We start from the raw sequence: 23,187 nt of genomic DNA, 5'->3' as shown, positions 1-23,187 counted from the left end.
AACAGATAAGCTGGAATTAAACTGAGACCACCTTCCCTAGAGGTAATTCCTTTCCATATCTCTGGGTCCACCCACTTCACTCCTTTTAGTTACTAGTGGGTTTCTCTAGAACATTTTAATGTTTGACCCCTGAAGAGGTTTAAGAAGCGGTCTGAGCAAGGGCAGAAGCCTAGGGAATCCCACTATAAGAGAGAAAAAGAACAACAGGACTCCCCCTCAACAAATCTGCAGGTGGTAAGAAATTATACCAACCATTTTATCCCAAGTTAGCTAAGAGTTGGACACAATGATGGTTTACAGAAATGTAACACATTCTCTTAATTCTAAAACTAAAGAGGGTCTGCTTTTTAATGAAGATTTCACAAGCCTTATTGCTATTAATTATGACTCATATTGTGAAATGGCTCTTTTCCCAGTTGTTCAAAGTGAGCCAAACCTCCACAGGACCAGAATCTTGGTGTAATTGGGAAAGATCGGGTAGGTCAGTGGGAATTAAAGATTTCCACAGAGTGTTAGCAATAATGATAGTCCACATTTTTACAGGGCTTTATAGTTTTGTAAACACTTTTACAAACATTATCTAATTCGATCTTTGTGATAGTGCTTTGTGGAACATTCTATCATTACTGGCCCTGTATCTCCAGATGTTGACATGGAGTTTCATAGGGATTAAGCAATTTGCCCAGGATTACAGTCAGTGAGTGACAAGAGCTCTTAATAGTTCTTGTAAGTTTGGTTTTTCATCTTTTTCCGAAAGAAGTCCTCAGTAGCTTTTATTAAGACAAAGAGAAAAGAAAGTAAAGAACATTAAAAGGAATGCCCACCATCTGTTATTTCTTCTGGAAAGTCAACCCTAAACTTCTCCTCTTCCTTCTCTTCCTCCTCAAATCTTGATAGGGTGGACTGCCCCTTCTAGATGTTCCCAAGAATCCTGGGGTTTAAATTTCCAGAGTGATTGCCACCCTGTTCTGTAACTGTCTCTTTCTAGACTGCGGACTCTTTGAGAGCAGTCAGTCTTCACAGCTACTGCACACCCAGTCACTAGGACAGAAGGTTGCTAGATTAAGTAGGAGTTATTACATGAATAAATGGACACATCACAGCCACAAATGTGAAAAATTATATCAATCCATCTCCAGTGCTAAAACTTGAAGAAAGAATCTCAGTAAATATCAAACTTTAAAAGGAGGAGAAGGAACTCCCTGGCAGTCCAGTGGTTAGAACTCGACCCTTCACTGCTGGGGTCGGGTGACATGGCCAAAAATAAATAAATAAATCCAAGTGGAGCTGCTCTAATGGAATGGATAGGAGATGGGGGTCAGAACCTATTTCAGTGCCCCCTCCTCTCTCCCTCAGGGGAGTCCCTCATCAATGCACGGATTCTAGGCATCATCTTTGAGAAGAAGGACGAATGAGGAAGTCAAGTCAGCTTGTGCCAGGACTCCTTAGTACCAGGTCCAGATTTAGAATTTAGATGTCCCATTCCTGCTCCCATCAAATTTTTTAATCACTAAACCACAAATTCCTCCCCTTCCAAATATGCATGTCATCTGTAAAATGAGATTGGTGGTGGTTTACTCACTAAGTCATGTCCAACTCTTACAACCCCATGGACTGTAGCCTGCCAGGCTCCTCTGCCCATTGGATTTCCCAGGCAAGAGTACTGGAGGAGGTTGAATTCCCTTCTCCAGGGGATCTTCCCAACCCAGGGATCAAACCCTCATCTCCAGCATTGCAGGCAGATTCTTTACAGACTGGGCCACCAGAGAAGCCCAAAATGAGGTTAGACTACGTTACTTTGCTCAAGCAGCCTTCCCTTTCAACGTTCTATGATTCTAAATCTTGTCATGCCAGTAACAGGCTTGCCCCATTCACTTCGGTCTATTTAGTTAAGGACACAAATTTTTATATGCAGTCAGTGATTAATGGCTTCTCATTAGATTTCTCTGCCGCAAATTAAACACAAACATATAAACAGTCACCAAAGGAAGTTTATTGAAGGGCATGGGTTTTATGAAGCACAGCAATGACATGAATCTTTTATAAGTGTTTGCTAGTATAGAATCATAATTACAGCAATCAAGACAGATACACATCTTTTGTAAGGAAAAAAGTAATTATAATTTAAAAGCACACATCTCAAAGTTGCCATCACAAAAACGACTATTATAGCAACTATTTCGCATTTGGACATTTTTTTGGCAGGAGGTCTGGGCATTGTTTATTGTGAGTCAGAAACAGGCACTGAGAAAATATGCAAATTTTTTAAGCAAGAGAAAATGCAGCTTTGAGTTGAGAAAACAGGGTGAATGGTGGAAACTGTCTGGGTCTTGCACACAAATCATTCTTAGCGGCTGAAATAATTTTTGGTCATCGGATGCTGTGAGAGTAATTTGGGGTAAGGTCAGAATAAAGTTATTTCATGCTTTAAAATGTACAGTCAAGATTTGTGCTGTGCTCAGAAGTTGAAGTCCATCTTCCGCTAATGTCAAGTCTGTAGGCTGATTCTAAATTGAAAGGCCAAAGAAGAAACCTTTAGAATGCTACCAGTCCCATTTTCCTGGGCTGGGCAGGGGGATTGCTGTGGCCTTGTGAGGCAGTTCACCTTGGGTCACAGAGGTGGCAAAACCAAGCCTCCCCACGCACCCTGCTCTTTTCTCACATAGGACCACACCTGCCAAAATGAAATGACACTCTCACAGGATGACCTGCTCACTCTTGTCGATAGACCTCAGTTATTAAAGGTTATTTCTATCACAGTTGCATGAGTTCCAGTAAGTTCTTCAAAAATCTCTTAATACTGGGACTTCCCTGGTGGTCCAGTGGCTAAGGCTTTCTACTCCCAATGCAGGGAGCCCAGGTTGAATTGCTGGTGGGGGAATTAGATCCCACATTCTGTAACTAAGAGTTGGCATCTTGCAAATAAAAATCCTGCGTGCTGTAACTGAGAAGATCCTGCATGCCACAACTAAGATCCAGGACAGCCTAAAGACATAAATATTAAAAACAAACAGACAAACAAAAAACACCTCTTAATAGCAACAGGTAAAACTTGGGGAGATAATTTAGTCTTGGAGAAACATACACTGAGGCTGGGGTTAGGTTGTGGAAGTTTGGGCAAATCCTGGGACTAAACTAAAGGTAAGACAAAAACTGGGTTTCAGACTTTTTTTTAACCTGATAAAGTTAATTCATGTATGAGCCCACGTCACACATTAAAACCCAAGTCAGCCTACACTGCAAAGGAAACTTAACACATCAACTCCAAATCTCCAACTCAGCTTTAGCTAGCTTGTGTGCTAAGTCACTGCAATCGTGTTCAACTCTTTGCAAACCATAGCCTGCCAGGCTCCTCTGACCATGGGATTCTCCCAGGCAAGATTACTGGAGTGGGTTGACATGTCTTTCTCCAGGGGATCTTCCCGACCTAGGGATCGAACCAAAACATCTCCTGCATTGGCAGGTGGGTTCTTTACCACTAGTACCACCTGCAAAGACTTAGCTTATCTTACCAGAAAATAGGACCTACCAGCCTTATAAGGACTTTGGGCCAATTGGCCCTGTTTCATCGAGGCCTCTTCTAAAGCTCTACAAATTCACTTTTGCCCAAAATCCCTCGGGAAGGGTGCTCCACTGCTTATGATGCACTGTGCTCCCCTAGTCCCTGGATTATTTTCACTTAAATAAAGGACATCAGACTTATTTCTAATTGTATTATTTTTGTCATTTGATAAACACTTTGCTATCAGCTTCCTGAGTTTGATTCCTGGGTCGGGAAGATAACCTGGAGTAGGATATGGGAACCCACTCCAGTATTCTTGCTTGGGAAATCCCATGGACAGAAGAGCCTGGCTGGCTACAGTCCATGGGGTCAAAAAGAGCTGGACATGACTGAGCGACTTTCACTCGTTCAAATAAAATCTCATGATGGAACAAACCGTAATATCACACATCAGGGATAAGCCTCATGTGGAGGTGGGATGCCCAGAGCCTCTGGATTTGCCCTCCTTCTGGCATCCCTTCCCTTCTCCCCACCACTAGCAAGTGAACCCTGAGTGGGTTCCCAGGGCAAGATATGGAAACGACTCTATCAGGTAACTCAAAGTACTCAAATTCTAGGAAAAGCACTCTAATAGGATAGAATAACTTCACAGGAAAAGACAAAAGCCTTAAACTCTAAGGACTCCACATTTTTAGTGATGCCTCAGTTAATAAATCTTACAGAGGCATGGCTTGTTGTAGTAAATTCAGCCATAGGTAAGTTGTCTGGGAGTATGTTTTGCAGATCTCAGGCCCAGGCCTGTGGTCAGGGGATGGGAAGGGATGGTGGGTGGTGATGAGACAGGCTGAACTGAGTAATGGGTCATAATTTTTATGGCCATGTGACCTTGCTAGGTACCAGGATAGATGCAGGAAATGCCAAATTAATGGTTTGCCCAGAGTCAATGAAGTGAACATCAAAGTCAGCACCTGAACCTGGTGTTCACACTCCCCCCGATCATTTTCAGAGAAACATACAGTGAAAGCCTAATATGGTTTGACTCACTTATGAGGGAGATATTTTCAGGTACCATGTTAGAAAGCTACATTGTCCAATATGGTTGCCACCAGCCACAAGTTGCTATGGAGTGCTTTAATGTGGCTAGCACAAATTTAGATGTGCTGTAAGTGTGAAAGTGAAAAGTGTTAGTCGCTAATCATGTCCGACTCTTCACAGCCCCATGGACTGTAGCCCGCCAGGCGCCTCCATCCATGGGATTTTCCAGGCGGGAATACTGGAATGTGCTGCCGTTTCTTTCTCCAGGGGATCTTCCCGACCCTGGGATCAAACCTGGGTCTCCTGCATTTTGGGCAGGCTGTTTAGCATCTGAACCACTGGTTAAGTGTGAAGTATATACCAATTTTGAAAATTTAATCCAAAAAATGTTAAGTATACCATTAATAGTTATTCATGTTAATTACATGTTTGTAATGATAATATTTTAAATATTGGGTTAAGTTGTTGTTTAGTCACTAAGTCGTGTCTGACTCTTTGTGACCCCATGGACTGCAGCACACCAGGCTTCCCTGTCCTTCACTATCTTCCAGTTTGCTCAAATCCATATCCATTAAGTTGGTGATACCATCGAACTGTCCCATTCTCTGCCACCCCTTTCTCCTCCTACTGTCATTCTTTCCCAGCATTAGTCTTTTCCTGTGAGTCGACTCTTTACATCAGGTGGCCACAGTATTAGAGCTTCAGCTTCAGCATCAGTTCTTCCAATGAAAATTCAGGGTTTATTTCCTTTAGGATTGACTGGTTTGATCTCCTTGCAGTCAAAGGGACTCTCAAGAGTCTCCTCCAGTACCACAATTTGAAAACATCAATTCTTTGGCACTTAGCCTTCTTTGTGGTCCAAGTCTCATATCTGTATATGACTACTGGAAAAACCATAGCCTTGACTATACAGACCTTTGTTGGCAAAGTGACATCTCTGCTTTTTAATATGCTGTCTAGGTTTGTCATAGCTTTTCTTCCAAGAAGCAAGCGTCTGTTTAATTTCATGACTGTAGTCATCATCTGCAGTGATTTTGGAGCCCAGGAAAACAAAATCTGCCTCCACTTCCATTTTTCCCCCCTATTTATTTTCCATGAAGTGATGGAACTGGATGCCATGCTCTTTGTTTTTTTTCTTTTAGTTTATAATGTTCTTTTTTTTTCATTTATTTTTATTACAAATTATTAGTATTAGTCTGTGCCTTACATTTATTTTATTTATTTATTTTTTTAGATCCGAAATGCAATTTTACTTTATAATATTGTAGTGGTTTTTGCCACACACTGACATGAATCAGCCATGGATTTACACGTATTCCCCATCCCCATCCCCCCTCCCACCTCCCTCCCCACGCCATCCCTCTGGGTCTTCCCAGTGCACCAGCCCCGGCTCTTTGTTTTTTGATTGTTGGGTTCTAAGCCAACTTTTTCACTCTCCTCTTTCACCGGCATCAAGTTAAAGAAAATATATTAAAAATATGTTTAAGAATTTCACCTGTTTCTTTTAGCTTATTTTCATGTAGCTAATAGAAAACTTAAAATTACATACATGACTTGCATTGTCTTTCTATTGGACAGGACTGTTATAAAGTGATTACTCTTTATAGAGGTGTTCTTAGACTTGGCAGCACTAGCAAGCTCTCCAGTCCATTCTCTCTCAATTTATTTAAATAGATTAGCATGTGTTGAGGCTATTTTGGTCTCTGCACAGAGGTTTAATGCAATGGTAATAGTAATAATAATAAAACAGCTACCATTTATTAAATCTTTTCTGTGTGCCAGGCCCTGTGCCAAGTGCTTTACATTTGCCTCATTTACTTGTCACAACAACCCTATTGTTACTAAATTTTATTATTCCCACTTTCCCAATGAAGGAATTGAGGTTCTGAGAGAATGAGCACCCAGCCAAGATCACAAGCTGGTTAAGTGGTTGGACTGAGATTCTACCGCAGCCACTTGCTTTTAAAGCTCAGGCCTTTGAGTGCCACACAATTTTGCTTTGAGAAAGAACACTCTTGATGAAAATACTGCCTTCTGAATTCTACAAATTCCCACAGGTCTGAAGACACTGAAGGGAAGTCAGAATACACAGAGAAGGACAAAATGGTTGCAGTCCTCAAGGATCTTACAATATCATACGGAGAACATATGCACAGTGAGACAGATGACAATATAAGGCCTGATGACGTTGGAAAATTAAACTCTCTAGACAGACAGGAGAGAGGTTAATTCCAGTTTCGGGGGGGAAATGGTGGGTTGCATGGAAGAGGCAGTATTTCAGAAGGAATTCTACAGATGAAGTTTTTTTTATACAGTTAGGAAGATCCCCTGGAGAAGGGAATGGCAACCCACTTCAGTATTCTTGCCTGGAAAATTCCACGGACAGAGGAGCCTGGTGGGCTATGGTCAATGGGGTCAAAAGCAGTCAGACAGGACTGAGGGCCTAACACACACACACACACGCACAGACACACACACACACACACACACACACACACACAGGAATAGCTCAGGAGAATCTTTCAGGTGGCAAAAGCAAAGAGCAAAGACACTGCATGGACTCCAGAGAAGCTGTTAAAATGTGGCACAAGTGAAAGACAAGACAGAAGAGGTCGAGTATACTGTGTTTTATTTTTAATTTTTTTTACTGTGCCAGGTCTTAGTTGTGGCATGCAGGATTTAGTTCTCTCGCCAGGGATGGAACCTGGTTCCCCTGCATTAAGAGAGCAAATTCTTAGCCACTGGATCATGAGAGAAGTCTCAAGCATACTGCATTTAGACAAGTAGAGAGCAGGAAGGTAGAAAGACCTTGGATAATTTGCTTTATTCTTTTTTTTTTAAATTGGGTCATCTGGATAAGATTGTTGTTCAGTCGCTCAATGGTGTTCAGCTGTTTGTGACCCCACGGGCTGCAGCACACCAGGCTTCCCTGTCCTTCACCATCTCCCAGGGTTTGCTCAAACTCATGTCTGTTGCTGCAGTGATGCCATCCAACCATCTCATTCTCTGTTGTCCCCTTCTCTTCCTGCCCTCAACCTTTCCCAGCATCATGGTCTTTTCCAACAGTCTGTAACTTGGTGTTAAGAAATTTTATTCTGTTGAGGAAAACTCCTCTCACTCTCAAGAACTGTATCATCCATCATGCTTGCTGTGCTCTTCACCTCACAATAAGTTCTCCTTTTTATAACCAATTATATCTTCATACCATCAGATTTAAATACATGTGTGGAATTAGCAAAAGAAAAAACCAGATGTGATTAGGGTGAGAAAAAGGAAAAGAACAAATAAGACAAGAGAGTGGACAAGGGCACAGATAATCTTCAAAAGGGTAGAAACTGGCTATGGTGGAAGCTGGGGTTTTGATTCTCATTAAGAAGTCATTGTGAACCAGAGGAAGACTCCGCTCTGACATTTTTCCTAAAAGGTTGATGTGACTTGTTCAGCTTCCTCAGCTCCACCAGTAGATTTCTAGTAGATCCCCACCTCTGTAGATTTCTCTGTCTTATTCTAGCACTCCTTCAATACTATGGAAAGCTTAGACTTGCTAACATGTTTACATAAATTTTTCCCCCTCTAAAATTTTTGAGGATTAAGTCTTCAAAATGCTTTTTCTTTACAAAAGAGTAAAAATTATAAGGAAAATGTAAGTGCTGCCCTTCTATAGTCCTTTGCACCCCCAAACTTTGCTCTATCCACATCCAACAGCTTATTTACTTTTTAAAAAATAGAAGCATAGTGGATTTACATGTTGTGCTATTTTTTGTTGTACAACAAGGTGATTTAGTTATGTATATGTACATATTCTTAAAATTTTTTTTTGCATTATGACTTACCACAGGATATTGAATGAATTCCCTGCGCTATACCGTGGGACCTTGTTGTTTATCCTTTCTTTATGTATTGGTTTGCATCTGCTAACCCCAAACTCCAAGTTTATTTATTCTTTATGCAACAAATTTCTGTTGAGTCCCTACTCCATGTGTGGCACTGTTTAGGTGGTGTGGATAGAGTGGTGAAGAAAGGAAAGGAGGTCTGGATGCTCCTGGAGTTTACATTCTAGTGGGAGATAGAGCCTCAACAAAGAAACGTGCATGGCTTCAGCAAGGGGCTCTGGATCTCACTGAGAGAGCTAGGAAGCCACTGTAGGGCTTAGCTTAACATAGAGGGGTGAAGTGGTCTTTTTAAAAATCAACTCTAGGGCTTTCTTACTGGTCCAGTTGTTAGGACTCTGTACTTCCACTGTAGGAGACCTGTGTTCCATCCTTGGATGGGGAGCTAGGATCCCGGTACAGACAAAAAAATCAAACTCTGGCTGCTGCATGAAGAATGGTTAATAGGGTGAGAGACTACTGGAAAAGCCTCAAGGAAAGATGATGGTAGCTTGGATTAAGGTGACTAACCAGAGAGATGATGAGCAGTGGATGTATTTTGAAAGAAGAACTGTCAGTCTTTGATGATCTTTGAATGAAGGGTATGAACGTAAGAGAGTAGTGAAGGATGGAACTAAAGTTTTAGGCTTGAGTAACTGCATAAATAGAGTTTAACTGAAATGGGGTGGAAAGCTGAAGTTTTGGTTAGGTGTAGGGAATGGAAGAGCTCTTTTTTGGATCCTCTCAGATCTCCAAATGCAGATGGCCAGGTGGCAATGGCATTCAAGAGAGATGGAAAGCCAGCATTCCATATTTGTCACACAGAATTAAGAGCTCCAGCTCTGCATGAACATGCCAAGAGAGTGTATGGGTGTGTATGGATACAGAGCAGAAAGATTCATAACAAATGGAATAGAATAACTAAAAATTAAATCATTCAGTTTATTTTGCTTAACATTATACATGCTAGTACACCAAACACTATTACAAAGGTTGAAGTTATATCTAATGGAATCTCTATTATTCTGCTTCATACTGTTAGCCAAATTTTTCATAAGCATGTGTTGGCTCAAAAATGATGACACCAAGGTTTTTGGCCTGAGAAACTGGAAGACTGTGGTTGTAATTTACCAATTTGGGGAAGAGCGGGAACAGACTTGTGTGCGGTGTGGGCAGGACAGGAAATCAAAAGATAATCAAGTGGAGATGTTGAATAGGCCTTTAGATATAAGAGAAGAAACTCAGGGGCGAGGTCTGTTTGGAGATTAGATCTGCTGTTATCAAATTCTAGATAGTGTTTAAAACTAGGGCACAGTTTGATACTAACAACGTGGATTTTGTCTTCACGGGGTGTGAGTGTAGCTAGAGATAGATAATCAAGAATTGATAGTCAAGGAATGGGCTGGGGGCTCTCCAATACCCAAAGATGGAAAAGATATGGAGGAATGGGAAGAAAGACCTCATGGTAAGGGAGGAAAAAGCAGAAGTATGGTCTCATAATGCCAAATTATTTTAAACAAATACTTAAAATACCAGTTAGTCACAGATTCTTTTGAAATTTAACTCAAGCGTAGAATCTGTTGTTTAGTTGAGAAGTCATGTCCAACTCTTTTGCGACCCCATGGACTGTAGCTTGCCAGGTTCCTCTGTCCATGGAATTTCCCAGGCGAAAATACTGGAGTGGGTTGCCACTCCCTTCTCCAGGGGATCTTCCTGATCCAGAGATTGAATCAGAGTCCTCCTGCATTACAGGCAGATTCTTTACCACTGATCCACCTGATCTTATTTACATGGCCTCTGTATTTAATTCTAAATATCCCCAGGATTATATATACTTTCCTGCTTAGAAAATAAATATGTCATCCAAAGGATATGAGAGTTGCTTTCTCAGACAGTAAAAGTGTCTGTCTGCCCACAATGTGGGAGACCCGGGTTCGGTCCCTGGGTTGGGAAGATCCCCTGGAGAAGGAAATGGCAACCCACTCCAGTACTCTTGCCTAGAAAATTCCATTGATGGAGGAGCCTGGTGGACTACAGTCCATGGGGTCGCAAAGAGTCAGACATGACTGAGTAACTTCACTTCACTTCACTTCACTTCCCAAAGGGATATTTTGGAATTATGTTTCCAGCTATACATTCCCAGCTAATCAGTATGGCACATTGACCAGAGATTTTGGCTGGGTGTGATATGGGAAGCAGCAGACAGCAGGGCGTGGTTTCTCAACTCCTGACTGCCATGCAGTGAGATGCTGTTTAAGTCTCCATCATGATTTTGAAGGGTAGAGAGTGGGATGAGGTTGGACTCTTTAAGCAACCACAGGGGAGCCACAACACTTGATTAGACTTTGCATTTATATTTTGAGGTTGTGTCAAGATCTTACCATGAAATTCTGAACCTGGGGTTGGAGGAGCTGTCCAAAGTGTCTTCTATGGATAGAACCTAGGTGTCCATGAACTTGGATGTGAAAAATATTACAGCTTTCCTTTCAATCCTTTCATTAACTTTTTTTGGGGGGCTGCACTGGGTCTTAGTTGCCCCATGGCATTGTGGGATCTTAGTTCCCTGGCCAAGATCGAACCTGGGCCCCCTGTATTGGAATGTGAATTCTTAACCACTGGAACACCAAGGAAGTCCTACTTTCATTAACTTTTAATTGAAATTCAGCAATTCTTTCACTTAAGAATATAGGCAACAAGCCATATTAATATTAGCAGTATCTGGACTTTGTCACTGTTATCAGTTTAGTTCAGTTCAGTCGCTCAGTCATGTCCGACTCTTTGCGACCCCATGAACCGCAGCACGCCAGGCCTCCCTGTCCATCACAAACTCCCGGAGTTTACGCAAACTCATGTCCATCAAGTCAGTGATGCCATTCAGCCATCTCATCCTCTATCATCCCCTTCTCCTCTTGCCCACAGTCCCTCGCAGCATCAGAGTCTTTTCCAATGAGTCAGCCCTTCGCATCAGGTGGCCAAAGTATTGGAGTTTCAGCTTCAGCATCAGTCCTTCCAGTGAACACCCAGGACTGATCTCCTTTAGGATGGACTGGTTGGATCTCCTTGCAGTCCAAGGGACTCTCAAGAGTCTTCTCCAACACCACAGTTCAAAAGCATCAATTCTTCGGCGCTCAGCTTTCTTCACAGTCCAACTCTCACATCCATACATGACCACTGGAAAAATCATAGCCTTGACCAGACGGATCTTTGTTAGCAAAGTAATGTCTTTGTTTTTTAATATGCTATCTAGGTTGGTCACAACTTTCCTTCCAAGGAGTAAGCATCTTTTAATTTCATGGCTGCAGTCACCATCTGCAGTGATTTTGGAGCCCCCCAAAATAAAGTCTCTCACTGTTTTAATTGTTTCCCCATCTGACTGCCATGAAGTGACAGGACTGGAGACATGATCTTCATTTTTTTAATGTTGAATTTTAAGCCAATTTTTTCACTCTCCTCTTTCACTTTCATCAAGAGGCTCTTTAGTTCTTCTTCACTTTCTGCCATAAGTGTGGTGTCATCTGCATATCTGAGGTTATTGATATTTCTCCCAGCAATCTTGATTCCAGCTTATGCTTCATCTAGCCTGGCATTTCACATGATGTACTCTGTACAGAAGTTAAATAAGCAGGGTGACAACATACAGTCTTGACATACTCCTTTCCCAATTTGGAACCAGTCCATTGTTCCATGTCTGGTTCTAACGGTTGCTTCTTGATCTGCATACAGGTTTCTCAGGAGGCAGGTAAGGTGATCTGATATTCCCATCTCTTTAAGAATTTTCCACAGTTTGTTGTGGTTCACACAGTCAAAGGCTGTGGCATACTCAATAAAACAGAAGTAGATGTTTTTCTGGAACTTGCTTGCTTTTTCGATGATCCAACAGATGTTGGCAATTTGATCTCTGGTCCTTCTGCTTTTTCTAAATCCAGCTTGAACATCTGGAAGTTCTCGGTTCACATACTGTTGAAGCCTTGCTTGGAGAATTTTGAGCATTGCTTTGCTAGCGTGTGAAATGAGTGCAATTGTGCAGTAGTTTGAACATTCTTTGGTATTGCTTTTCTTTGGGATTGGAGTGAAAACTGACTGTTTCCAGTCCCGTGGCCACTGCTGAGTTTTCCAAATTTGCTGGCATATTAAGTGCATCATCTTTTAAGATTTGAAATAGCTCAACTGGAATTCTATCACTTTCACTACCTTTGTTCATAGTGATGCTTCCTAAGGCCTACTTGACTTCACACTTCAGGATGTCTGGCTCTAGGTGAGTGATCATTTGGGTGGTTATTTGGGTCACGAAGATCTCTTTTGTATAGTTTTTTGTATTCTTGCCACATTTTCTTAATATCATCTGCTTATGTTAGGTCCATACCATTTCTGTCCTTTATTGTGCCCATCTTTGAATGAAATGTTCCCTTGGTATCTCTAATTTTCTTGGAGTTCTCTAGTCTTTGCCTTTCTATTGTATACTTCTGTTTCTTTGCATTGATTGCTTAGGAAGGCTTTCTTATTTCTCCCTGCTTTTCTTAGGATCTCTGCATTCAGATGGGTATATTTTTCCTTTTCTCCTTTGCCTTTCTATTTTCTTCTTTTCTCAGCTATTTGTAAGTCCTCCTCAGACAACCATTTTGCCTTTTTGCATTTCTTTTTCTTCTTTGAACAAATCAAACACAAATCCTTTCATTCATAGACCTTATCTTCTAATGAGGTGATCATAGTTTATTCAACCAACTTCCTAACAATGAATGTTTAGTTTTCAATCTTTTGTTATTATAAACAGTGCTCTAATAAATACTTTATATATATCATTTGATATAAATATATTGGTAGAATTCAATTCTAGAAGAGGAATTTCTGGGTCAAAAGGTATGTATATTTGTAACTGATATGATCATATTATTCTTGGTAGAGGATTAATCAATTTATACTTTCAAGGATAATGTATTATAGTGCTGATTTCTCCACACATTGTTCTATGTAGTTTTTTAAAAAAAATTGTCCATTTAATCGGCAAAAAATGATAAATCATTGTAGAGTTATTTACATATTTCTTCTAATGAATGATACTGGGTTTTTTTTTCATGCTTAAGAGCCATTTTTATTTCATATCCTTTGCCTGTTTATCTATTGATATCTATTTATCTTTTCCTGCTTACATAAAATAAATATATTATTAGGAAATGTTGGTCTTTTTCCCTGTGATTTAAGTTTCTAATATTTTGACCAATTTGTCATTTAGCTTCTGATTATTGATGGGTTTTGCTATACATAAATTTTGAATTTTAGGCAATTGAAATGATCAGTCTTTCTTTTTGTGATTTCTGAGAAGTTTTATGGTACTTCGGATTATGAAAGGACTCCAGTGATTTCTTCCTGAATTTTTGTTTTTTAATTTGTTGAATTTAAATATTTAATATACCTGGAATTATCTTGCCATAAAGTAAGGACTCTTTTCCCCCCCATATACTGCTCTAACACAATTTATTAAGTACTTTTTCTTTTCTCTATTGATATTAAATGTCATCTTTGTGACTAAATTTCCACATATATTTATGCCTATGTCTTCCCTGGTGGCTCAGTTGGTAAACAATCTGCTTTCAGTGCAGGAGATGCAGGAGAGGCAGGTTTGATCCCTGGGTTGGGAAGGTCCCCTGGAGAAGGGGAACAGCTACCCACTCCAGTGTTCTTGCCTGGAGATTTCCATGGACGGAGGAGCCTGGCGTGCTATAGTCCATGGGATGGCAAGCAGTCAGACACCACTGAGTGACCAACGCTTACCTTTCTACTCTGACCCATTGATCTGTCTGCAGCTTCAATGTGTCAATACCACAGTTTTAATTATTGTATCATCAGACTATCAAGACATTCTTTCACTATTTTTGTTTTTCACAATTGTCCTAGCTATTCTTGCTTGCTTATTTTTCCAAATGGACTTTAAAACCAGCTTATGCATTCCAATATTTCTTTATTTTGCTGAGATATCCCAGGGAGCCCAATATATAGCACATCTTTTCTCTGTCCAGATTATGAACACAGTTAGAAAAAAGGTAAAGAGGTAAGCATATGGGAAATAAAAAGATAACCTTCATTAAAGACTACAGCTGAGTTGATAGTGTATCTATAAGTGTACCTCCAAATGGCCCTATGAACTGGTTCCAGGATTAGGCGGATGTGTTCCTGAGCCACAGGCAAGCTCAGTTTGGGGACAGTCTCCCGAGGTGGGAGCTGTCCAGGTAAGGCTCTTGGCACCTTGATTCCACAATCCATGTGGCCCACCAAAAAGGTAAGAATGGAGTCAAACAGGTCTACTTTATCCTTCCTTAATTTGCCAGAAAAGAAGGAAGAGTGAGTGAGAAGTAAAAAGAGGCCTTGAAAATGAATCCTCCACAAGAAAGAAACCTGAGTCTTTCCCTTCTAACAATGTGATGTTGGATGAAGTAAATTATTATTCCACTTTTTAAGGTGAGGTAGAGAGTACACAGGGATGTGAAGAGACACAGAGACTTCCATCTTCTACTCCAATTCACTCCCTATGCAAAGCGTGGGTGGCCTGAAACAGATCCCCTCAGTTAATCCCCTACATTAATTTTTAAAAATGTATGTGTTTATTTCTTTGGCTGTGTCAGGTCTCAGCTGAGGCAGGCAGGATCTTCACGGTGTCACACGGGATCTTTCCTTGTGGTGCAAAAGCTCTAGCTGTGGCTCACAGGCCCCAGAGCACGTGGTCTCTGTAGCTGCAGCGAGGGCTCTGTGTTGCTCCCCTGGCATGTGGCATCTTAGCTCCCCAGCCAGTGATCAAATCTGGGTCCCCTGCATTAGAAGGCGGATTCCTAACCACTGGACCACTAGGGAAGTCCCTCTTCTATGTTAATTATGTTGGCATTTTCCCTCACCCCAATGTAAACTTAACAGAAATCATAAAGATGAATTTCCTCATTGGTTTTTATTTTTCCTCATTGACATGATTTATAGGTAATACAGTCTCACAGGCAAATAATCCTCAATCCAACCTTGCACTGCCTCCATTTGAAATTTCAACATTGAGCTCAATTCTTTATCAGTTTCAGGAGAGTATCATCTATCTTTCTGGGCACTATCACATAGCTTGTTTTTGTCTGACTCTTATCTCAAATTAATTAACTCTGAAGTGATGCCAACTTCCATGCATGGTTTCCTCTATGTCGTGTGTTTTTCCTATCCTTGATAGTATCTGTGGGATTATCGCTGTGGACCCTAACACAAGTATTCTTGCCTGGAGAATTCCATGGACAGTGGAGCCTAGCAGGCTACAGTCCATGGGGTTGCAAAGAGTTGGACACGACTGAGCAACTGTATAGCAAGTATAGCTAAAACTGAAGCACAAATACCCCCCAAATCATCTCTGACTTTCTGAAGTTGAAGCTAGAATCACCTGCCTTACACTCATCCCACTCCCTGGGATCTGGTTGCACTAAAACTGATTACACATGATGGATCGAACATGCCTCTTCAATCATCACTTAGCTCTTCCTTCCTAATGTACAGGCTCCTCTAGGTGATGGATCAATCTTAGCCCTCCAACCCCTGCATCTCATCCCTGAGACACTGACTGGATGGAATTCCAGGGCAGGGACATTATATCTAAACATATGTTCTGAAACAAAATAATGCTTACTTTTAATTAGATATGTTAACATGGTAGGTTCCCATAAGGAAAGAAAGAATAATCTTAAATGTATATCATTACTGGAATCAAAAGAGAAGAATGAATTTACTTTTGAATGTACTGATGAAAAAGGATTCAGCTTTATCATGTAACCTCCTAAAGAACTAATAAAAGTCATCATTACAACAAGCTTTTAGGGTGTTTCTCTCTGTGTGTGGAGGTTTTTTTTTTTCTTCTAAATCATTCTCTGTCTTAGTCCTACTGAGCTCAAGTACACTCCATCAGAGAGCTTGTTGATGTTCATCACAGCATCTGTGTTGTATTTTGGGAGGTCCATGGGACTTAATTAGAAAGAAAGTTGGCTTTAATTTCTTCTTTTAGTCCCCCCACTTGAGCAAATAAAGACTGGCTGTTTGAAGACCCATTTGAAAAAATCGTTTTCAGTTTCCTCTTGATTTGTGTTTGTTGCTAAAAGTTTTCCCAGGGGAGGCCTGAAGGCAACCCTAGAACAGTTCAGGCGTCCTCTTCTATTCCTTTTCTATCGCAGAGCTCCAGATAAGAGCCCTGAAGAAGGGAACACAATTCAGCCCTCACAGCAGGATGTCAGTACTTTATAATAACCTCTCTCACAGCCCCAAGCTCTCAGCTCTATTCGCTTTGTACTAGTACCCTTGACACCGTACAAAGGAGACTTTGAACGTCCTTGGACCCCACATCCCTGCTGAGACCCCAGGATGCAGGATACTGCCCAGCAGTCTTCAAAAAGCCCCCTAATTTTATTTTTGTTTCTGATTTCTGGGTTGGAGTCTTCTGCTTGAACAAGGGGAAGAACAGCTGTGTAAATAAATGCAGATGAGTACAACTGGCTGCCTGCTTTCCCCAGCTGCCTGCTCCACTTACATAGGCTCTCTGCTGATTGCAGGTAAGATGGATAAGGACACGGACCCAAAGTACACACTATGTGTTATTCTTCGGAGAGAAAATTTTCTGGTATTAAGCAACTGGGAGACTTTTCTATATAAAACAGGGATGCAATGCTGCTGGCTAAGCAGAAGCAGTTAACTATATCATCTGATTGCAGTTAGGAATTCCCAAAAAGCCTGCTTTCCTGAAACCAATTGGTATTTATTCAACAAACATTTATTGAGTATCTACGACATGAGAAGCATGTTTCTAAGTGTTTATGGGGAATCTTGGCAAACCTCAGTGAGGTCTGTCTATGCCTTCAAGGCTGTGGGTCAGAGCAAAGGGATAAACGGTGAATAAAGGTATAGTTTCTGAAAGTAACTGGCCTAGGCTTGAGTTCCAACTCCATTATCTACTACCTGTTTGGCCCCTGGCATGTTGCAAACCCCTTCTGAACTTCAGTTTCCTCATTTCTAACATTATTTTCCCACGATATCATTGTGAGGGTTAAATGATGTGATGCACAGTGTCTGCTACTTGATAAACTCTCAATATAAAGATTAGCTATCATAGTAGGTAGGATATGGACTAAGCTACAATAACAAGGAGACTCCGAAATTCAGTAGTACAGAGTAATAGAAATGGATTTTCTCTATTTGAAGCTAAGAGGTCTAGGACTATAAAAATATCTCTGCCATTTTCAAAATACAGTTTCATCTCTAAGGCCAAGATGGTGGCTCCAGCCCTTGTCCCATCCTTGCCAGCAAGAAAGCGAAAAGGTTAGAGGAGGGCATGCTAATTCCTTTTAAGGGATTAAACTGGAAGTGGCACATTCTGTTTCTGGTCACATGCCATGTGCCAGAACTCAGTCATATGCTTGCGTCAAGCTGCATTAAAAGAGTGGCTAACTGTAGCTTCTGGCTGGCCACGTGCTCAGCAAAAACTCATGGCTTCCGCTGTGTGAAATGGTTGGCAGTGAACCATCTCCGCCATAGCTATCACCCTTACCTAGCCATAGGCTCAATGACAGTCGTGTTGTGTGAGCCTCAGGAGATCACAGGATAGATGGGGTAAGAAGAAACATTTTCAGTGGAGGGAGGGAGAGCTTGAGGGCATCAATGAGGGGGCATGATCAGCATGCTCAGAAGTCCAGATTATTAGGAGCATAGCATGTAATAGCATCACTACGTGGGAAGAAAAGCCGGAATAAATGTTAGCAGAAGACTATGAAGGGTCTGAGACAATTGGCTGGTACTTTCAGGCAGTGAATGAAGAGATACTACAGCTTTTGTTTGTTTGTTTGTTTTTTTAAGCAGGAGAGGGGGAAGATAGAGGATGTGGTCTGAGAACACATACCTGACAGTGGCGAATAGGCAAGGATGTGAATGGTCAATGGGTAAGTCATTTCAACAAATCAGTGATGAGATTCTGAGGGCCTGAACTGGGCCAAGGTGATGGTGGGGTTTGTCAGGTGGAGCCACGTGGAAGGCACTTTCTGGAGCAGAATCAAAACTATATGATAAATGATTTGAGTATGGGTATGAGGAAAATAGGTCAAGAGTGACTCAAATTTTTCAGCCTTGGTTTTTGTCAGGAGGATAATGCTATTAGCAAGGACAGGGAAGCAGGGAAGAGGAGAGAAAGAGCTAGGATGGGGTAGGGTTTTGTAAGCCAAGAAAGGAGAAAGCTTGGTGCCATCTTTGTAACTGAATTTAAATTTGGGGGGTAATTGTTTGATGTCTGCTGTAGACATTAGAGCATGTGACTGTAAACTCAGGTATGCTGCTGCTGCTGCTAAGTCGCTTCAGTCGTGTCCGACTCTGTGTGACCCTATAGACGGCAGCCCACCAGGCTCCTCCATCCCTGGGATTTCCCAGGCAAGAATACTGGAGTGGGTTGCCATTTCCTTCTCCAAGGTAAACTCAGGTGTAGCTGCATAACAAACCTCGAACATTGTGGCATAAAATGAAAACTGATGTATCATTGTTCTTCATGGTTCCAAAGGTTGACTGGGCTCAGTTAGTGATTATTACTCAATATCTCTCATTGAGCTATAGTCAGACAAGGTCTGGAGTTGAAATCACTTGAAAACTCATGTCTGGTAGTTGACAGTGGCTATCAACTGAGACTTCAGCTGAGACTATTGACCAGAACACCTCTATGTGCCTGTGACCTCTGCACATGGCCTCAGTTATTCACAGCATAGTGACTGGTTTTCAAGAACACACATCCTAGAGAAAAGCAAGGAGAAACTGTACAATATTTCTGCTAAGGGCAGAGTCACACAGTGACATTTTCACTGCATTCAATCTATTAGAAGTGAATCAGTAAGGCCAGCTGGTGCTAAGGGCTTGATGGGAGGACTGTTGAATTTGTGGACATGTTTTAGGTCATCATATCTGTGAGGACAGGGGTCCAACCTGTCTTTTTTTGAACACTGATATTTTAGGGGAAAAGTCACATATTGGGTAGTCAATGAAAGTTTGTTGAACAAGTGAATGAAGAGAAAAATCAATGTTTCAGTGCCACAGAGGATCGAGGCTAAGAACTGGGAAATATTGACCCTTACTCTAATCATGTACAGATGTGAGAGTTGGACCATAAAGAAGGCTGAGTGCCAAAGAATTGATGCTTTTGAATTGTGGTGTTGGACAAGACTCCTGAGAGTCCCTTGGACAGCAAGGAGATCAAACCAGTCAATCCTAAAGGAAATCAACTCTGAATATTCATTAGAAGGGTTGATGCTGAAGCTGAAGCTCCAATACTTTGGCCACCTGATGTGAAGAGCTGACTCATTGGAAAAGACCCTATTGCTGGGGAAGACTGGAGGCAAAAGGAGAAGAGGGTGGCAGAGGATGAGATGGTTAGATAGCATCACCGAGCCAATGGACATAAATTTGAGCAAACTCTGGAAGCTAGTGGAGGACAGGGAAGCCTGGTGTGCTGCAGTTTATGGGGTCACAAAGAGTCAGACACGACTTAGCAACTTAACAACAACTGTTTAGTACTAGCTATCCACCTATATAGCCATCACTTCTACATGAGAAACTTGATTTTTAGCAGCTGCTACTAATACCACTGGGAGCATAAGAACATCACAGTTCCTATTTATTGGGCCACTGGCTCCTGAATATGGCAAAATGCATTTGAGATATATTAAAAATAAAGTGAATCATATTTTAAAATTTAAGAATTTATTTGAGCAAAAGTTGGTTTCAATCAGTCAACACCCAATCTAACAGAAAGGAGCTTCAATTAGCTGTACAAAAGAATTCTACAGGCAAGAGGGAATTGGAAGAAGTAATTAATATATGAGGCAAAAAACAGGTTGGTTACTGCAAAGTTACTTTCCTTTAGAGGATTATAGGAATCTCTGAGCCAAGCTCCCCAAGTGGTGGTGGATTGGGTGATTTCTGGTTGACTGGTTTGATATTCCATTTTTGGAAGAGTTTGGACTATAATTATTTCAGTTTGGTGACGTGTGTGTGTGTGTGTGTGTGTGTGTGTGTGTATGCTAAGTCATTTCAATCGTGTCTGACCCTTTGTGACCCTATGGACTGTAGCCCACCAGGCTCCTCTGTCCTTGGGATTCTCCAGGCAAGAGGACTGGAGTGGTTGCCATGCCTTCCTTCAGGGGATCATACAGACTCAGGGATGGAACCCGCATCTTCTATGTCTCCTGCATTGGCAGGTGTGTTCACTAGCACCACCTGGGTAACTAATGCTTCAGTATTTTATCTTATTTGAAAATGATCTAGATAGTCAATGAATAGTCATCATTTAATTTATCTCACTCTAAGTCTAAGGTTTCAAGTTACCAAAAGATTTTGGAAACTATTTTCAAGTAGAGTTATGAAAGGGAGGTTACCCTGTGGGGCTCTCTCAGATATAAATCCTTTCTAGGTCCCCAGTTTTCATTTGTAGCAAAAAGGCTTCAGCTTCCTAGACCTTCCTGAATATTAAAGGACAGATTCAACAGTTGTTAATCAGGGGAATAAGGAAATGCAGGAACCAAGGAGGAACAGTCAGAAAATGATACTGCAGGAAATTCCCTGGTAGTTCAGTGGTTAAGAGTCTGTGCTTTCACTGCTCAGGACCTGGGTTCAATCCCTGGTTGGGGAACTAAGATCCCATAAGCTGAATGGCATGGCCAAAAAAAAAAAAAAAATTACTACAGTAGTAGGGCAAGGTCCTGGTTCTTTCTGAAGGGATATATACAACAGTAGCTTTGAGTTCTTCTGCAGGAACTAAGGTCTCCCACCCAGGTGGAGGATGGTAAATTCAGGATGAGCATAAGATTCCTGAGCACAATCAGCTAATCAGAAGAAAGTCACCCTGCAGTCCTCACTGCAAATTTTGCATATTTAAAAACTCCTCATCCAAATCATGGAGGAGTTCAGGGTTTGGGGACATGAGACACCCATTCCTCTTGCTTGGCCCTACAGTATACTTTTTTCTGCTCCAAACTCTGACATTTTGGTTTGTTTGGCCTTACTGTGCATGTGAAAAGTGAAAGTGAAGCCACTCAGTCGTGTCCGACTCTTTGTGACCCCACGGACTGTAGCCCACCAGGCTCCTCCGTCCATGGGATTTCCCAGGCAAGAATACTGGAGTGGGGTGCCATTTCCTTCTCCAGGAGATCTTCCCAAGCCAGGGATTAAACCTGGGTCTCTCGCATTGCAGGCAGACGCTTTCCCATCTGAGCCACCAGGGAAGTACCGTGCATGGGCTGCATGAACTTGCATTTGATTAGGTAGAATAAAGGTATTATATCTAATGCTCATAACTCTAAAGACATGCTTGCTTTATGTATTTATTTTTCATTAGTTCTATTGTTTTAGTATTTATTTTTGGCTGCACTGGATCTAGCTTCATGTGGGGTTTCTCTAGTTGTGGTGAGTGGGGCTACTCTTTCTTGCAGTGTGTGGGCTTCTCATTATGGTGGCTTCTACTGTTTCGAAGCATGGGCTCTAGCCAAGTGGGCTCTGTAGTTGTGGCATATGGGCTTAGTTACTCCATGGCACTTGGAATCTTCCAGGACCAGAGGTCAAACCCATGTCATCCTGCAATAGCAGGCAGAGTCTTAACCACTGGCCCACCAGGGAAGACTGACATGCCTGTTTTAATTAAACCAACAAACTTAAACTAGCTTTTAGTTACTGAAGATTATCCTAGATCACATGAACTTGAAAAACATTTTAATTAGTTTCTACATTTTCAAGAGTATGTTTGATTAACATAAATGCTTGTTTGTCTTTAAGCCTATAAAATAGAGCTTTATACAGATTAATTTTGGTAATACCTTCCCATGGTAGAAAAATATCAGACATCTATAAATAAATGCATAGACATATATAAACATACAGACCCAAACAGAGATCTTATAGCTTTTGTTTTGAAATTTTAATCATAAGATGGGCATGATAGTACAAAAGTCACTAGTTACTAGTTTAAAAAAGAACAGGTACTCTTTCCCAGAGCTGGTGGCGGGGCTTGGCGTCCTGCTCCTCTCCTTCCCCCATTCACCCGGCCTTCCGAGGGGCACCTGCGCAGGAGTCTGAAAAATCCTTTTGCAGAGTTCTAGGATGGAGACTGAAGGGTATCCAGAGATGCAAAGAGATGGAGAAGTCCAGAATGATGAAATAAGGTCACCACCAAATGAGATGATGGCTGAGGAGTCAGAAGGCATCCTGATAGTGCCGCCCCAGGTCCAGGTACCAGCAGAGAGCCCAGCTGAAGACTCTGAAGACGACCTGGAGGCCGTGCCCCTAAGGAGGCCTCTCAACCCTGCAGCCTCCAGGCAGAGGTTCCGGGAGTTCCGCTATGAAGATGCAGCTGGGCCCAGGGATGTCCTGAGACATCTCCAGGAGCTTGCTGGACAGTGGCTGCGACCTGATATTCACACAAAGGAGCAGATTGTGGAAATGCTGGTGCAGGAGCAATTCCAGGCCATCCTCCCTGAGGAGCTCAGAGCTTGGGCACTGAGGTGTCAGCCTGGGGTCAGAATTACTGGCTAAAATCTCACTGCTTCTTTTTCAGCCTACATATGAGAAGTGACCAAAGGCTCTCTTTGTTGCAAATCCAACTACAGACATGAGAAATCTGAACCTTGATTTTCTTTGAGCTTGCCTTTGCTAGCTGTAATAAGAATCAATGAAAACCTTTTTTTTTTTGCCTGAAGCAGCGCTCTTTCCTGGCAGTATGAACTCCAAAATGAGTTTCCCTACCCTATTGTAAAG

General features: G+C 41.6%; 1 protein-coding gene across 1 annotated transcript; it reads left to right on the top strand.

Annotated features, from left to right (window-relative positions):
* Nucleotides 1–22,459: 22,459 nt before the first annotated feature.
* On the top strand, nt 22,460–22,980 carry LOC110141567 (SCAN domain-containing protein 1-like). The gene has a single exon (XM_020900512.2). The coding sequence runs from the start codon at nt 22,534–22,536 to the stop codon at nt 22,963–22,965; it is 432 nt and encodes a 143-aa protein (XP_020756171.2). The 5' UTR covers nt 22,460–22,533; the 3' UTR covers nt 22,966–22,980.
* The last annotated feature ends 207 nt before the right edge of the window (nt 22,981–23,187 follow it).

Source organism: Odocoileus virginianus, chromosome 14 (genome assembly GCF_023699985.2).
Source record: "Odocoileus virginianus isolate 20LAN1187 ecotype Illinois chromosome 14, Ovbor_1.2, whole genome shotgun sequence".
Classification (NCBI taxonomy): domain Eukaryota; kingdom Metazoa; phylum Chordata; class Mammalia; order Artiodactyla; family Cervidae; genus Odocoileus; species Odocoileus virginianus.
The sequence above is the reverse complement of the archived record's forward strand: the minus strand, read 5'-3'. Positions and strand labels throughout refer to the sequence as shown.

What these genes read in the sequence shown, in the direction of transcription:
- LOC110141567 (XM_020900512.2), top strand. Translation starts at nt 22,534, where the DNA reads ATGGAGACTGAAGGGTATCCAGAGATGCAAAGAGATGGAGAAGTCCAG.